The 19,339-nt window shown below is 27.7% G+C and overlaps 1 protein-coding gene across 2 annotated transcripts; it reads left to right on the top strand.

The window, feature by feature from the left end:
• Window positions 1-2,877: 2,877 nt before the first annotated feature.
• Window positions 2,878-12,042, top strand: LOC101207537 (beta-amyrin 11-oxidase). Of its 2 annotated transcripts, none has more exons than XM_031882111.1 (8): window positions 2,878-3,128; window positions 6,897-7,383; window positions 7,534-7,800; window positions 8,524-8,571; window positions 10,711-10,789; window positions 10,907-11,013; window positions 11,405-11,526; window positions 11,743-12,042. In XM_031882111.1, the coding sequence occupies exons 1-8, from the start codon at window positions 2,896-2,898 to the stop codon at window positions 11,846-11,848; spliced, it is 1,449 nt and encodes a 482-aa protein (XP_031737971.1). In that variant the 5' UTR covers window positions 2,878-2,895; the 3' UTR covers window positions 11,849-12,042. The 2 variants fall into 2 exon arrangements, with proteins under 2 accessions (XP_031737971.1, XP_031737970.1); XM_031882110.1 differs by having other exon boundaries at window positions 8,524-8,613.
• Window positions 12,043-19,339: the final 7,297 nt, after the last annotated feature.

Raw genomic sequence — 19,339 nt, 5'->3', positions numbered from 1 at the left:
AAGTATTTGTTTTATAATTATACAAAAGAAAAATTTAGGTAAATCAAACCTCTCAGATAGATTAATTAACACATTTCTTTAAAAAGAAAAAAAAAAAAACGATTCATTTATCAATAAGAAGTTCGTACAAAAGCCGACATATAAAATTAATTTTTGTTTAAATTTTTTCTATAAAAATTGTTTAAAACAAACTTCAAAATTGGTTTGAAAACATATCCCATTTTTTAAAAATAATTTATTTTTAAATTAAAAATATACTCCAAACGGAACATAAGTTTTCTATAATTATTTTTGTTTCATACGGTGGTTATTCTTTATTTCAAAATTCAAGAATAATAAGAAAAAAAATATAATGTGTTAGCTGGTTGAAAAAGAAATCATTTAGAGACATTGACAACCCACCAAATACATCATTGGTACTACCTAATGACGTTATATACTATACACACATATAGACATATATATACATACACACATACATATATATACATGTATATACATACACATATAGACACATACATACACATATATATACATACATACATATGATTGATCTAATACTTATCTAGCCGATCAATAGGGTGCTTTGGTCACATTTCTAATATAAATCTTATAATTTACCTAAAGAAAAAAGAATGATTGGCTAGTTTTTTCTTAATTAAAAACAAGGTTAAATTATATAAAATAATCTTCAACTTTACATTTTAGGTAAAAATTATTCATAAATTTTCAAGAGTTTAAAAAAGATGCCCTCAATTCTTAAAAAATGAATCAAAACTACTTTGACCGTTAGTTTTTTATTAAAACGGTTAAAATTTTGTCTCAAAAAATAGCTTTGAGCCTGAAGAAAGTTAAAAAATTACGGTCACAATTAGTATTGGAACTGAACCTGTATCTCATTGCAAAACTAATTAACTCTATATTAAAAATGTCTCTATTGTTAGATAGTAATAAATTTATTTGAAGTCGTTAGGTTTTCATGAGATTGACAATAATATTTATTTTATAGCTTCAGAAATTGAAAATGTCATTGCATTGATGTTGTTTTGAAAAATTGATGGTCTACGTAAATGCTAATGTTATAAGATACTTTTCTTATTTGTGGTACTGTGTTTTTTTTCTTTTGCTGACATCTTTCCTTTATTCAATGTACGATTGGTATATAGAAGTTAGGGTTGTTGGTTGTGATTATGTTGTGCATATTTAAAGGACATTTAGTCCTTCAGTTAAGGTTGGTCGTTTAGTTTGTTTTAAGAGCAACATTTGTTATCTTGATAGCCTTGTGTTAGAAGGTCAAAACATTACATTTATTGGAGACATACAACTCTATTCTTCTTTACTATTGTGCATTGTGATTCATTGAGAATAAATTCTCTAAACTTACGATGAGCTTAAGTTATTCAAACGAAGAGGATTTTGTACAATAGAAAGATATAACAATGTGTCAAAAACTCTCACAAACTTGAGAGGAGTTCAAGTTTTTGAGAGAAGAGTGTTTGTCTTAGAAGAAGCCTAAGACCATCTTCACTAAAAAGTAGATAACAAATAAAAAAAAGGGAGGTAGAAAAGTAGTGTGGCAATAAGCTTAACTTTTAAAAAACTTAAAACCAAATCCTTTTGTGAAATAATCAAAGCCAATAATATAGTTTACCAAAAATAATTCAAATAAATTTATCGTTGTACTAACGATAGATATATTTTTAATATGGAGTTATTTTTGCAGTGAGATATTAACAGTTTCATTTCATATACTAATTGTGAGAGTAGTTTTCTTTTCATTTTCTTTTTAAGATCAATGGTATTTTTGAAAGTTTTCAGTAATTAAAGGGTATTTTTGAACCACTTTTCAAAGTTTAGGGGTGTTGGTATTTTTGTCAAAAAGATTTAAATTATTATTTATTTTAAAAGATAAAAGATTGACCTAATTATTAGGAATCTTAATATATATCTTTTAATCAATAACATCATAAAGATCTATATATTGTTGCTGCTCGCCAGATTGGGATCACACGACAGTGGACCTTAATTCGTAAAGCAGTATTTGTCGAAGAAGATTTTAAAATTTTGAAGGTGTTGTAGTTACCTTTTGAGTTATGACAGAATATTGAAGATCTCTTAATGATATGTTTAAGTATTGATTGATAAGAAATATATATGAATGGAAATTGAAATAGTTTAGCTTTGATCCATCAATTTAGGGGAGCCTGAATTGGTCTTTGAGGAGATTCACGATTATCTTCAGGAGGAGCCTGAGTTTGTTTTAAGTTGTGGTGATAACTTATCAAAATAGTTTTAGAATTAAGTTACTAACTTTTGAATCTCAATAATATTTCTTATCTGAGTCAAGGAGCTTCCCAGATGTAGGCCATATTTGCCGAACTTAGTTACCAAAGCCTTCTTCGTTATTTGTTCGTTTTGTTGTGTTAGCTATTTCTATAGTAAATTACTTTCGATATAGCTAGAGGATATTATAGATCGTCTTACCTATTTTTTATAGGATATATTTTAAACATTTGAAACTTTAGAGATATTTGAACGAATATTTCCTACAATTTAACCCAACAAAAAAAAAAGGAGTAATTTAAATTTAGTATGGACAAGTTAGGAACGAGAGGTTCAACCCCAATAATATATAATTATTAATATAATATACTTATGAAAATGTGAGAGGGATGAGCAATAAAAAATTAGAATTGAATAAGAATATAATTACTAATATAATATACTTATGAAAATGTGAGAGGGATGAGCAATAAAAAATTAGAATTGAATAAGAGCCAATATATATATATATATATATATATATATATATATATATATATATATATATATATATATATATATATTGATATATAAAAAGCAAAGGTGTGTTGAAGTTGGAGAAATATCAAAATAATGGAGTTGATGATAAATTGGTTGTTGTTGATCGTTCCTTTCGTGGGTTTTGTTTTAGGGTTTGGGGTTTTGAAGAGATTGAATAATTTGTATTATGCATTGAAATTAGGGAAGAAATGGGATGAACTTCCTCCCGGTGATCTATCTTGGCCACTTATTGGTTCTACTCTATCCTTTCTCAAATATTTCACTTTTGGTCCACCAGAACGTTTCATTGGTGAATTCTCAAGAAGGTATATCTCACTGATCTCTTGCATCCATCCATATTCTCACATACACATATATGTGAGACAAATAATGATTTTCAAATAAGTTTCCGCACACTCTAATTTATTTGAAAACTTTCTTTTACATTAATTCTCTTCCACATATTCTTGAATGCATGTGCGCGTAGTTATTACACTTTAGCTTGACATCAAGTTTTTTAACGTTGACATTCGTACATCGATATAAATACGTAAAAAAAATGTGTGATTGATTTTTTTAAAAAAACTTATGTTGATGTTTTTGCGTCACTACACGTATAAACCTTGAATTGATATAAATATATGTATACAAATGTATCAGATTTTGTTTTAAAAACTTAGGCCGATATTTTTTGGGTCACCATATGTGTACATCTTGCATATGTATAAAAATTGTATGGGTTTCTAAAACTTTGCCGATGAATTAGAATTTTTTCAGGATAAATATGTTTTTGTCCATGAAAAATGATGTGACGAGATAAAAAGTGTTGGAATTGCTAAAATTTCTTGTAGTGTATATGCAAATAACTGATTTCGAGGTATGATGAGAGTGCAACGTGGAAGTGTCAACTTAATTAAGATTTCTAGATGCACACGTTGATCTGTTTCTCCTTTACTATTTTGTTAAAAAAAACATTTGAGTTTAGAGATTTATTTCTAACTCCCTCCAAATTATATATATATATATATATATATATATAAATCTATTGGATTACTACTACAGAACAGTTTGGAGAGTTTAGAGCACTAAGTTGAGTATTATAATCAGTGAGTTAATTAACCTATAGATATCATTGTGGTTGAGTTGATCTAACAGTAATCAACTTGAAAGCCTGCTTTTCTTAAACATGACAGTTAACAATTTTGTTTGTTAGTTTTCAATTCTTAAAATATATGTGTTTTCCATGTAGTTCTCACCCTTCTTTTGAGGAACACTTGAGTATATAGGTGAATTCCAAAAAAAAAAAAAATGTTATTTGTTTATTTTTAAGTTTTGAAACCATGAAAAAAATAGATAACAAAATAACAAATAAAAGTATTATTTATAGATACAAGTTAAGCCAAAATTTGAGATGTTTTGATGTGTATAACACCATGAGTTTAGAAAAAAGACACTAATTAATGAACTGATATCATGTATGAATAAGAGGAATCATGAGAACACGAAAGTAAGATTAAGAAATACTTAAAAGAATTAAAAGTTGTTACTGCCTATAGTAATAAGATGCATATTTCTTTTTAGTGGCTCGATTGTAGAAACTTCAAAATTAAGTGTACTAGAATTTTTTCTAGGACGAATTCCCAATCCTCGTCTGAATTCTATGCCTAGGGCATTACACGGTGTCAACCTTTTTCTTATATCAATGCATTTTTGGATCGAGGTATGATGAGGGGGCTTAAGACCTATGTCAACTGTCAACTTAATTGAAATGTCCAAATACACTCGTTAAACTTTCGACCTTAGTACTCTTTTAAAAATAAAGTTAAAGCTAAAATTTGAAAATAAAAATTTAAGTTAATAAATGTGATTAGCTCGATTTTTCAAAATCAAATGATTATGTAAGAGAACATTCACAAGTAGAGATTGCGAAATCACTATAAATACGTCATGATTGAAAAATTGAAATAGTTAGTCAACCCTTTGGCAAGAGTTATACTTTTGTTTTGGAGATTTGAAATTTTTGTTTATGTTTTCTCACAATTCTCTTTTTGTCAATGATAGTTTCATCTTTCTCAAGAATATTTTTGTCATATCCTAATAGCCAAATTCCCAACTAATAGTTTATTTTTTCTTTAGTAACTTTCAGTTCTCCAAACATGATTTTGATTTGGAAAACATCCTAAAGAAAAATAGATCAAAAAGCAACTCACTGCCAAATGGATGGTAATTGTCATGATATTAAATAATGAAAAAGGTATTTTGATGGACTCCTTTGTAAAAAAGAAAAAAAAAGTTAAATTATTAATTAACTAGCAAACAAACTCTCTTTTTCTTTCTCTATTTTTTAAGCATTTAATACGACATTCATTTTAAATAATAATTTACTAATAATGATAATCATGTTTGAATATGGAAAAAAAGATTGAAATTAAATTTGGAACCATATGGAGGAAGGGTTGATTTATAGAGGGTTAATGTTATGATAATTATAGTATTATCATAAAACTAGTATTACGATAGTATGCATTTGAGGTAAGGGTTATTATACATAATTTTATGATAATATGTGTTTGCGAGAAGGATCGTGATCATAAGTAGTGTTATGATAATATGCATTTGGGAAAGAATTAACTAGTGTTATGATAATATGTAAATCATGTTCGGAAGTAATTTCAGCCATAAACAATCATTTTTTTTTAAAAAAAAAAGTTCTTCTCGATCTTTAAGTAGTTTTATTTTTTTTGAAAACAAAACAACCAATCTTCATTCGGTAACTTTTTGTTTTTCATTTTATATTAAAACTATTTTTTACAATCTTTTATAATATTTATTAAATTTAATACTTATTTTCCTTCCAAAATTTCAACGTTAAATAAATTTTAATTTAAATTTAAATTCTAATTCTAAAAATAAAAACAATTCTTTGATTTATTTTGGTGGCAGTTTGTCAAATTTTGATTTAGTAAAACAATAGTAAAAAATAATAACAAATTGTGCTTGTGTATCAAATAATGTTTATCAATTTAATTTTAATTTTAAAAGATAAACAAAAAATCTTACTTGATTAATCATTTTGTTATTTTGAAATTAAGTAATGTTTCTTAACTACAAGAATCAAATTAATAACTAAAATTTAAAAGAAATAATAATAATAAAAAGTTCTTAAAAACTATATTTCTTTTCAAATTTCAACTTAATTTTTAAAAATATCTGTTAAGTGGGTAACTAGTTAATAAAAAAAAAATGTTTATAAGCTAAATTTTTATAAAAGGAACAAAAATAAAAAATCAAATGATTATTTATTTCTTTTTCAGAAAAATAATCTTATAAAATTAATTTTCATAACTCTCTTCTTTTAAAAGTTGAATGTTCACCCTTTGCTAATGCAAAAATAATAGAGTTGTGAAAATTTAAAAATAAAGACAAAGGTATGTCGTGGAGGGAGTTATGAAGGTTGAAATGGGATTATGATAACCTAATCTCCCTCTTATGCTGACACTCACCCAAACCCGTTCCCCAACAATCCTTAATAAGATTTTATAAACACATTTATAGTATAGAACGGATAAAAGTGTATCAATATTTATCATTAATAAATTATAATATTTTTAAGAGTTTTACCACACCTGTTTTCTTATAAATATAATTTTCAAACACTGCAATCCATGTAATATGGAAAAAAAATATTCTTATTCTTATATGCTCCTCAATTTGTTTTGTTTTTTATTTTTTTTTTGTAAAATTTGTTATTCTTTTATGTATGAGAGTTATTAACATGTGTGAAGACATTATTAGGACATTTCGTTACCAAAATATTACCAAAGTGTTGAAAACATTTACTAGAATATTAATATATTAATGATCATTATAATCTTTTACTTTCTACCGTATATAATATTTTTTCTATGAAAATACTTACTGAAATAAAAACTCTTACACTGTAAAATAAAACTTTAGAACATTGATTAGCGATGTTGAAAATATTATTGTATGTTTTAGTTCTTTTAAGTTAAAACTACGAGATTTCATCTGTTTTTGAGTAGTTACTCACCAAAGTTATTAATCTTCTTTTTCCTTTTCTCTTATTTGATTAGATATGGGAAAGTTGGTATGTACAAAACTCATATATTTGGAAAACCAACTATAATTGTCTGCAAACCTGAATTATGTCGTCAAGTATTAACGGATGAAGCTAAGTTCATTCCTGGTTATCCCACAACCATGAAAACCTTATTTGGTAAAAAATCACTGCATGCAGTCACGAAGGAGGAGCATCGGAAGCTCCGACGGCTAATAACGACACCGATCAGCAGCCACGCCGCACTTGAGATGTACATTGATCATATTGAACGCACAGTGATTAGTGGGTTGGAGGAATGGTCAAGCATGGAGAAGCCATTGGAGTTGTTAACAACGATAAAGCAACTTACCTTCAAAGTCATTTGGAACATTTTTATGGGTTCAACTCCAATAAAAAGCACTTCTATAAGAGAAATGGAGACTTTTAATGATGATATTGTACTTGGGTTCTTCACTATGCCAATCAACTTTCCTGGCTTCTCCTTCCATAAAGCACTCCTGGTAAGAACAAAAATCATTTCTAATACAAATGTGACATATAGTCTCACTTTTAATATATATGTGACATATTTTCAATCAATCTACTTTACGAAAATATTGTACAATATCGTCATATGATATAACGAAAAGAAATGTATAAATTATATATAGGCTAGAAAAGGATTGCATGAAATACTTCAATCAATTCTGGATGAGAAGAGAACAGTGAAGAAAAGCAAAGGGGAAAATTGGGAAGCAAAAGATATGATGGATTTGTTGATGGAAGTGAGAGATGAGGATGGTGAAGGATTTGATGATGAGACCATTACAGAGATGATTTTTAGTATGCTATTTGGAGGCCAAGAGACTTCAGCTTTCACTTCAATGTGGGCAGTTTTGTTTCTTACAGATAATCCACATATATTTCAAAAGGCCAAGGTTAGACTCTTCTCCAATTTTCTAACTTATATGTTTAAATTATTGCATAATAATGTATATGAGATATAAATGAAACTTATTTAAGATATATATCATCAAGGTTTAGACCGTAGATATTGAAATCTAAAGGTATGCTATTTTGATTTCGAGATACATGGATAAAGATACTATGAATGTGTCAATCTAGTTGAGATATCCTAGTGTATCTACCGTTTTTCGTCCCTCCTGTTTTTTCAAAAAAGAAAAACATAGTTATATTGGTTGTTTGAAAAAAAAAAATCAATATTAAACGTTACTTTTATAAAAATATGAATGAAAGTGTATCATTAAAGTGTTGACGCGGGATGAATGTTCCTTACAAAATTATAAAAGCAAAAGAATAAAAAATAAATTTAAATTTATAAATAAGCATATTATGATATTTAAACCATACCAATAAGCATGTTTATTATTATTTATATTATATTTAACATAAGTGACATGTTGATGTTTATTTTCTTTTATTTTCTTAAGTTCTAGGTATCATTCTACCATATTGATTCACATCTCATGATTATTAAAATGTAAAAATAACAACATGTGGATGGAACCCAAAAATTTAATACTATGAACATATGATCACAAAGTGGATGTATAGCATAGTAATCTAGTGTTTTTTTTAATAATTTTATTATTATGAAATAAATTATTATTTTGATGGTTAAGTTTAAGAATTTGTTTTAGGAAGAACAAGAAGATATCATTAAAAGAAGAGCATCGACACAAACGGGTGTAAGTCTCTCGGAGATTAAACAAATGAAATTTCTTTCTCAGGTATTTTTATTTTATTATTAGTTTCCCTTGGCATGCTTTGATTTGATCTTTTTTTAGGCACAAAATCATATATTAGCTTTCGGAATCGAATATAGTATATATGTTCGAGAACTCTTTTAATTTTCAAGATTAATTTTGGTTAGTTATGAATTTTGATTTCATAATGTCTCTTTAAATCCTTTAACATAAAAAAGAATTACACTACAAGGATTTGTGGAACTCCCAATAACATAAATCGTTGTCCTTTGTATAAAAACGCGTCAGAACCTCTTCCAATGTCAGACATTCCGACGTATTACATCGGGGGAGCAATTTCCAATGCGTAAACGAGACAACGTCGAGAATGCCTTATCCCTAACGTCATCAATGTCGACAAGTGACTGACGTCATCTCCTTAGTGTGTCGGGCGTAACTTTCTTCTGACGTGACGTCAGGAGAAGCTTTCCTAGACACATTTTTTATGCCGTCAAAGAATAACTTATTCCTGACAGACAAGCAACATCGGGAGAAATTATATATAGGTTTCGATTCGAAAGACAACAAACAAAAATTATAATAATTATTAAAATAAATAATTTACAATTTATAAAATTAAATACTAAATTCGAATGTATAACAAAAATTACAAGTTGTAAATTATTCAAAACAATTACATGAAAAGGAAAAAAACTACACCATCTTCTAATTATTGCCGTGGACGCAAATTTCAAAATTCATCGTCGCCTTATCTGCTTTGATGTGATAATTGTTTATCATCATCATCTATGAAGTCGTCAGTCGCACATCGAACCTCCAAAACTACTCCATGAATTATGCCCAATCTCCCAACTTTCACTAAATTAAAGTTAAAGTTTAAAACCTACCTAACACTTCCAACATACTTTATAAGCTACCTAACACCTCGAACCCCCAAAACTACTAACAAATTAGAAACTAATTTTGACTTTAAAAAGCTACCATAACGGCAGGATAGCCATAAGAAACCCACAAATTACTTCAATCTTTTACCAACTACCTAACATTTCCAATAAACAAAGTTAGTGACAAATAAAAAAAAAAGTTTGAACTAAAGGCTACCATAACTGCATGATAGCCAAAATAAATCTCAACGTCAATCTTAAATCCTAAAAACACTTCAAATTCAAATTCAATATTAAAACCTAAAACTAATTCAAAATCTAAATCCTAAAACAATTTCAAAATCCAAATCCTAAAACTAATTAACTAAACTAAAACTAAAACCAACTTATTGAAGTGAAGAGAAGCAACAGTGAGGCAATGTCAAACGACGGGACACAGACAACAGCGAGGGACAACATGGCGTTGTCTCCTTCTTGGTCTCTCTCTCAACTCTCTCGGCCTTCTCTTTTTCGTTTATGTGAATTACAGAATTGAAAACCTCTTTTTATTGGGGAACTCCCGACGAACAACGAACATGTCGGGAGACCCCCCATTTCTCGATGTCGTCTGCATGATGTCGGGGAACAGGACAAAATTATTTAATTGTTTCCTTTTATGATCAAGGACTTGTCCTTTGCACAAGTTTATGAAATTATTTTTTATCAAGTAAGAGCATGCCACCACATTTTTGTTAAGGATAACCATTTGTATCGTAGTGGTAATTAGTTGGCGAGGACTATCTATTGCAATTATACACGCCATAAAAATTGTGTTTTCCTCACCCTATATTCACACGTAACCATGTCCCTAATGCAATAAAGACTGATTTTCATAAATGTTTTACCCTATATTTATGGACTATTATTCTAACAAACAGCCCATCATTCACACAAATATTTCTTAATTATGTTACTCTTCAATTTAACACAACTAGTTCTAACAAATAAATTTTCTCAACTAGAAAGCATTTTTGTAATCTCTCTTATATAACTCTTTTGATAAACTTTTCTCTAGTTTGTTATGTACCTTTCCGTATGTGAATGATATCGCTTTTGGTCTTTGGGATGTGATGAGGGTGCTGTAGAGATGTTTTGGTGCACTTCCTGATTCCCTCTTACCTTGTCTATATTTTCAAAATCGAACTAGTAATATTGAATTATAACTTTTAATTCTATATATATTTTGTATAATATCCAGGTAATAGATGAGACGCTTGGCCTAAGTAGTATTGCATTTGCTACTTTCCGTGAGGCAACAGTTGACGCTGAAATTAACGGTTAGTTAACAAATAAGAGAATTGATCTGGATGACTATATTTTTCTCATTCATCCCAAATTAATATTTTCCCTGTATATTGAGTAATTGTAATAACGACTTTGTATTATGTTTTTAGGTAAAATAATACCAAAGGGATGGAAAGTCATACTTTGGCTTCGAGAGCTTTACATGGACGAAAAACTACATCCTTCCCCTCTACAGTTCAATCCTTCAAGATGGGATGTATGCATTTATTAAACACTCAGCTACTTAATTATTTGAATATTCTTTTATTTTCTATTTATGTTTTTAATTTTTTCAGCCACTAATCAAAAGATTAGATGCAAAATATAAATGGACTAAATTTAGCATGCCTCCTAAAAATGATATATAAATATATCGGTCATAAGCTTTGAATATAATTTTATTCATACTCTTTTTTATATTTATTTTCTTTAATAAACTCTTGATTGAATGAATTTGAACTTATGGAAAACATGCAAATGTCTCTTAAGCGACGCTCACGTTGAAAAATTCTATCAATATCATAATCTAAATAATAGCATTTTGTTATATTAATATATTCATTTTGCTATACTTCAAAACATTTTTCTTACTTTCTCTTATTTAACAGAATTTCATCGGAAGTCCAGGTGCTTTTACTCCCTTTGGATTAGGAGTTAGGATGTGCCCGGGACGTGATCTAGCTAGAATCGAGATCTCAATTTTCCTTCATTATTTTATCCTCAACTACAAGTGAGTTTTATCTAATTAACTTTTTATCTTCTATAAACTTTTGACACAAAATAAACATAAATTTGTTAGGCTCAAGATGTTTTTTTTTTAAAAAAAATAAATAGTAATTTATCTAAGAAATGAAAAACGTGATCTAACTAAGTTTATTTAGTAAAGAATTTGATAATAACATATTCAATAAAAACGTGATGGAAATGTTTTCATTGATAAATGCAGGGTTGAGCGACTTAATCCTGAATGCCAATTGAATTACTTGCCCATTTCTTATCCTACAGACAAATGTCTGGCAAGAGTCATGAAAGCTCCATCAAAAACCGACTAAAAAGTGATCCCTCATCCTCATGTAACCTTCTTTGGTCCAATTAGTGTGAACTTTATGATTATTGTATTAAGCTTCTAAATATATATGACATGTACTTGTGTGTGTATGTATGTGTGAATTTTAATTCACCCATCAAATAAAATAAATACGTTATCATTGTGTTATATATGATGAACATTTATATTTCTCTATAACATTCTTGAATCATTAAATAATCAACTCAATTATTATGTCAAAATTCTTTAATTTCTCTATAACATTCTTGAATCATTAAATAATCAACTCAATTATTATGTCAAAATTCTTTAATTTCTTTTAAAAAACAATGTCCTATTTTAGCGATTGTGAGATAGAAATTTGAGTAGTTCAAATGTAAACAAAACAAGTGTAATGTTAAGCTTCTCCAACAGGTTGTTCATGCTGGTAATTTAAAATCAACCTACTGACTTCATGAAATTAATAAATTGAATTGTTGAAGTCACTTAGACAACAATAAATACATAATGGTAGAGTAGAGGCATGACTACTATACCTGAGTGCCATTACATAACTGTAAAAGAAATGATAAATTTCCTTTTCATTTCATATAATATATAATTTGTGATCTACAAATACAATCGGTCAGATAGATGAGATTAATCTGCCAAACTTTACTTGGAATAAAACCAAAAAATAATAGAAAAATTCATATATGTTTCTTCTTCTTAAAAGAAGAGAGAAAAAAGAAAAGATTTCAAATTCCAAATAAAATTACTCGTAGATGATGTGCACATCTTTGGAAGTAAATCACTATCACATGCAACCTCTAACAAAATCTATTCAACGTGGAATTTGGTTTGCTAAGGAGGAAAAAAAAAAGAGAATAAAAAAGAAGTAAAAGACACTAACTAATGAAATGAATCAGAAAACTTACATATTTAAGATAATCTCTCTAATTTTTTTTACTTACTCTAACTATTTTTTTCTAAGCCATTTTGTCCTTATTTATAAAATCAAAGTTTACCACAAATTAGGAAAAAATAATAAGAATAAAATCAAATTTTGATATTATATTAATAAAGTAAATTTCATTTTCTTAGAATAAGTAAATAAAATTAAATGAGATATTTTGAAATTTTGTGAAAAAATAATTAATAAATTAAATAAATATTAAAAGATTTTATTTTTGTTTAAAATTGATTTTCTTTTTTTCCTAAAATGATATAAATAAGTCAAACATTTTATTAATTTAATTTTTCCTAAAATGAATAGAAATAAGTTTTCAAAAAATATTTTATTTAAAACTAAATAATTTCTTTGATATTAAAAGATTTTATTTAAAATAAATGGATTTGTTTTTATTTTTTAAAACAATAAAAATGAGATATTATGTTATTACTAAATTTTTACCTTTTTAAAATAAATAAATAAAAATTTTAACCATTATTACTAATATATTTGTTTTTGAATATTGGTAGGATAAAAATAGGTGGCTACAAACAGAAGGGCTGTGAAACTTAGAGGTTTAGATGAAGAAGAGAGAATGGGAAGGTTGTAAAAAATTTCTAGAGTTATTTTGTATGGCATTTTCCTTTGTTGTTGGATGAAGAAGAGAGATTATTTGTACCCAAAATCATTTCTTCAAATGATGAGATTTTTTTAATTTGAAAATAATACTAACATTAGCATTCATCTCAAAATAACAGGAAACTTTTATTAACACAAAAATCAATTTAATAAAGTTACCATATTGGGAGTAATTTTCTACCTACCTTAGTAGACTAACTAATTGATTTGGTTATTCTATCCAAACTACCTACATAAAATTTCTATATATCTTTGTGTCGTTTACCCTATATATATGTTTTTGCTCTTAATAAAATCCCTCCAAGCTGGTTCTCAAAGTGGATGTAGACCAATTTGGTCAAACCACTATATATCTTTGTGTCGTTTACTCTTTTATCGCTTTCTTAATTTGTGATTATTTGGCTATTGCGTTCTGGGTGGTTTGACATTGTATTCTCTGGTGCAATGCAGGAAATTATACCAAGTGGTTGGACGCTTGATATAGTCATAATAAGTGATAACAAAACTTGGTGTATATATTCCCAACAAGTGGTATAGAGCTCTATTTGATACAAAAAAGAGTTGGGTTTTGTGTAGTAGTTTGCAGTTTGGCATATTCTTGATTTTTTTTTCTTTTTTTGTAATAATGGCTTTAACATGATTTGAATGGGAAATGTGATTTTGACCTTTGAAGGAAAAAGATTAGGGCTACATTGGTTCCGCAAAAAGTAACAAAAATCTTAGATGAAGAGCACCTTTAAGAAACTATTACCGAAGATGAGAAAAGGGATATGGATGAATTTGCCTATTCGACAATCCTTTTGTATCTTTCAGATACAGTGCTTAGGCTAGTGGATAAGGCTACTACTACAGGGGAGTTACGGAAAAAGCTAAAGAATCTTTAAACTTGACAAAATTTCCTTGACAAATGAATTATATCTCAATAACATCGGTGTGAAGATGTCAGATGAAAATCAAGCAGTGGTTCTTTTAATTATGGTCGAGACTCTTTGACCATGAATATAGTGTTAGATCCCTTGAAAGCTAGATATCTCAAAATATATAAAAAAGAACACATGGATGGAGTGTTACTAACGACCAAAGGAAGTAGTGACAAAAAGAGCTCGAAAGGCAAAGAGAAGAGTTCTAGGATGAACTCAAAGGGAGAAGCTAGAAAGTGTTTCCTAATGAGATTTATGTTCTAAAACTCATAGATGGTAAATATAATCTATTGACTATTATTAATAAAATGTTATTATTATATTTTTAATAAATGCTTTTGATTATATTATTAGTTTTGTCTTAATAACCCAAATCTAATAAACTAATATCCTAAGTTGTTTAATGAGTCTTGAACAGTATGTAGAGACATACATGGATCAATGTTCGAGATATGCTTAAAGGGTTTATAGTATAAGGATAATACAGAGTAACTTATCCTAGTAACACTATAAATACGACTTACTTTGTATTTGATACAAACACAATGATCCGACACATTCACATAGTTGACATGCGAGTGAGAGTATCTCATGCAATAATAACACTTTATTAACAACGGTCAATGAATTATATTTTCAATCTACGAGTTTTAGGACATAAATTCCAACAGATATATATATTTATACTTTAATTTGTTGTCATTGTAGGTTGGAAGGCATGAGAGGATTACTATATGTGTATCGTTTAGATTAGTTTGTGGTCTTTTTGTTTTTAGCTTAGGTTTATTATAATTTTTCTACGCACGAAACTTATTTTTTTTGGAATATTTTAATTAATTTTAATATATATTTACTTTGATGTTTTATTAATTTTACGTTACTTTTTTTTTACAATTTCAATCAAATTAAATCGAATTCGAACCTCATACAACCAAAAATTAATTTACAATTTTTTTAAAAAAATTGGTGAAACCTTTCCTGACGCAGACGCCGCGTTGCGAATGGCATCATTTAATGATGCGGTGTTCATTAGACGCTAGGTCGATGCCGCGTCGGTCTGTCCTACAATGATGCACACCAAGACGTCAGCTCTATGTTATTGTCAATGTCCTGCCCCAATGTCGACAAAAGTTTTTGACCGATGTGTTAACTATGTCGGCACATCGTGCGTCGGCATAAGGGGATACGCAGACGTCTCCACGTTGCTTTCTACGTTGTAAGAGCCTATGCTAACGCATAATGATTTTTTGGCGATGCACTGCAATGTTGGGAGATCCTTGAAATCTTGTAGTGTTTTAAGACATTTATGTAAAATCAAAGCGAATGTAATTGTTTTCTTTCTTTAGACTATGTGCCAAACTTTGAAGGTTGCATATGAAAAACTAGAATGTAATAAGTAACAATTTTAAGAATAATAATTAAGTGTATAATATTTTATTTGTCTTTTTAAAAATAACTTAAATGACTAAACTTTTTTTTTCTAGAGGAGATTAGCTTTGTTAACATGCAAATTATATGGACTGTTCAATATGCCCGATTGATGTACCAAACCTTCTCTTTTAGCTATAAACATAAAACTTAAAAACACATTAATTGAAGTTCATCTTTCTCATCCCAAACAAAAATAAAGATATAATTTAATTTTTTTTTCAAATTTCAACCTCATAGAATTTAAAATTAATTAATGAACTTTTATTCCTTCCAAACGCATCAAAATAACTTTCGTGATTCCCAATATATATAACCTAAAGCCAAAATTGTCCTCGACCCAATAATAAAAATGGAGTTGAAAACTAAAAAAAAAAAAGGTTTAAATAATAAGTAAAAGTCATGTTTCAAATTGATTTAAAAATAACTCCGAAAGATATACTTTTGTAAAATAATATTGAAACCTTTCATAAATTTAACTAAAAAAGATTGTCAATTTAGCCTTTTCTTATCAATGATAATAATAATAATAACAATAAGATTGTCTCTAATCTACGTATTCAACACCAAGGACAATTATATATAATACATGTGAACCATAGAAAATTGTATTCAGTATCATCAAAAGCAAAGGTGTGGAGAAATATAAAAAAAAAGTGGAGTTGATGATAAGTTGGTTGTTGGTTGTTGATTGTTCCTTTGTTTGGGTTTTGTTTTAGGGGTTAAAAAAAAGATAAATAATAAATAATACAACAAATTGCAAAAACATCTGTAATGTATGGTGTTAAATTAATACAATTATGTGCTCTCAAACTCATACAAATTTTAAAACTGAAACCTTCGAAACTTACATAATTGTATTGATATGATATATAAGTTTGAGGATTCAATTTTTATCATCGTTGGGTTCAATTTTTACAATTAATTATAAGCTCGAGATTCTAATTTTAAAAAGTTTAGGGGATAAATTGTTGTTATTGAAAGTATGAAGGTGTAATTGTATTCTAGAGATGATTTTTACCATTTGCAATCCCTCAATCGATTTTTTTTTTTTAATCTATTTAAAACTTAAAATTTAATACATATCCTAGAAGTTCTTATTGGAGAAGTTGAGAGTCTCACGTTGGAAAAACCAAGGAGACTCATACTTCATATAAGATAGGTGGACTTCTCTTCTAATTGCCAATTGATTTTGAGATGGAAACTCATACTATCTCATACTATTAACATTTCTCTTGATTTAAAAACATGATGACTTTTAATTTAATAATGCAATCATATAATGAGTGATCAAACACAAAACACAATTATGTATATATACAATTTAATTCCATATGAACCTAAAACTTATAAAATATCCTATATTTAATAAATTTCAAGACTTCCAACTTCATGTTTAATAGGTCTTTTGATCTTGAGAATATACATAAAGTCAAGGAAATCAATAGGTACATCTCAACTAGTATCAACACCCCCTCCTTAGCACCTTTACCATGCTCCAATATAAAAAAATGATTCATTTTTGAATGAAAAGGTACAAAGCATATATATATATAAATTTAATTAATTCAAGAACAAAAATGAAACTTTTACAATGTCTAAGCTCAAACATGGTTGAGACATTGACAACCCACCAAAAGATCTCCGGCCAATACGGTGCTTCGTTCACATTCTAATCTAAATGTTATAAAATTTCTAATATAAATGTAATAGTCGACCTAAGAGAAAAAAAAATTCGATTGGCTAGTTTTTTCTTAATTAAAAACAGCCCTAAATTATACAAAATATTCCTCAACTTTACATTTTCAGTTAAAAATTTTAAAAGTTTCAAAAATACCTTCAAACTTTTAAAAATGGATCAAAACTACTCTTATTGTTAGTTTTAGATGGAAACCGTTAAAATTTTGTCTAAAAAAATACCTTTGAACTTAAAAAAAAAGTTAAAAGATTACTCTCACAATTAGTATATGAACTGAACCTGCATCTCACTGCAAAACTAACTCTAAATTAAAAATGTCTCTATCGTTAGTATAGTAATAAATTTATTTAAAGTTGTTAGGTTCTAGGAGCATAAGTCATTCAAACGAAGAAGATTTTGTTCAACGAAAAGATAATATATACAATATTGTGGGAGGGAGTACCATAAATTACTTGAGGGGAGCTCAAGTTCTTGAGAGAGGGAGTATCTTAAGCATATATATTACATTTAATTATTTGTAGAACATTTAATTATAAAAATGTAGAATATCTCTTAAGCATATATATTACACATTCATGTTCAATGACAAGAGAGTTTGACATGTAATAAATTATGATTGGACACTTAAATTACTTATCTAACCAAGATGGTTGGAACTTGAGATAGAGTAGTCGATCTTATAAATTAAAATAATCAAATAATAATAGTAAGAAAAGAAAAGGTATGAAAAGACATCTCTCCCACTAAATGCACAATTAGGACATCCCAACCTACAATTAAGATAAAAAAAAAAAAAAAAAAAAAAAAGAAGAAGAGAGTTTTTGTTTATTCTGCAGTTGCTTGTAAGATAAACAAGGTTTTTTTTAGTCTTACATTTAAACGGACTGCAATTGGAACACTATACAAAAAGAAATATATAACTATAAAATTGTTGAAATATCTATTTAATATATAGATCCACCAACTGAAACCTCAAATCTTTATTAAAATTAACTATATATATTGGTTTCATTTGTCTCTTTTAATTAAAGATGGATTATAATTGTATAATGATAAATAATAATTAAGTTTAAGATGTTGTTGGTGGATTATAATTAATGACATGTTTATATGAAAAATGAGTCATATCAGTTTACCTTTTATTCTCTTAAAATTATAAGAGTGGGATAGTTCTTTCCTAATCCTAATAAGTTAGGGTTAGATCCAATTAGATAAATCTACTTTATCTTTCATAGGCTTTTTTTTCAATATTTGATCTATTTCATTAAATTTAGATTCACGAAATTGGTTTTTCTCGCATCGAATGGTTAGATAAACCCTAAGATTTCTCCTAGATAGAATAAGTCATAAAAGCTTCATGAACTGTTTGTAATAAGTAAGTTATTGGTATTTGATTCGTAATAAGTAAGTTATTGGTATTTGAGTTTTATACTTTTTCCTTTGATTCGTTAATTTCTTAGGTGAAGTATCATAGAAGTGTGAACATGACACACTTGTCACATTGATATTTAATATATTCGTTTTTAAAAGTTTGGTCAATTGATTTTTCACACACATATCTTATTGTTCTCAATACAAAGATAAACAAAAAGTAGATAACAAATAGAAAATAGAAAAGATTGGAGGTAGAAAAGTAGCGTAAATAGGCTTAATTTTCAAAACATGGAAAAAAAACCTTAAAACAAAATTGTCAATGACCAAATAATGAAGGCCAATATAATTTATTTTTAAATTGATTCTTGTCGATTTTTGCATTGAGATATTAACATCATTTCATATATTAATTGTGAGAGTATTTTTTTAAAAACATTTTGCATGTTCAATGATATATATTTTTGAAACTCTCCAATAGTTACGGGGTATTTTTTAACCATCTTT

This window comes from Cucumis sativus, chromosome 3, assembly GCF_000004075.3.
Source record: "Cucumis sativus cultivar 9930 chromosome 3, Cucumber_9930_V3, whole genome shotgun sequence".
Lineage (NCBI taxonomy): Eukaryota > Viridiplantae > Streptophyta > Magnoliopsida > Cucurbitales > Cucurbitaceae > Cucumis > Cucumis sativus.
The sequence above is the reverse complement of the archived record's forward strand: the minus strand, read 5'-3'. Positions and strand labels throughout refer to the sequence as shown.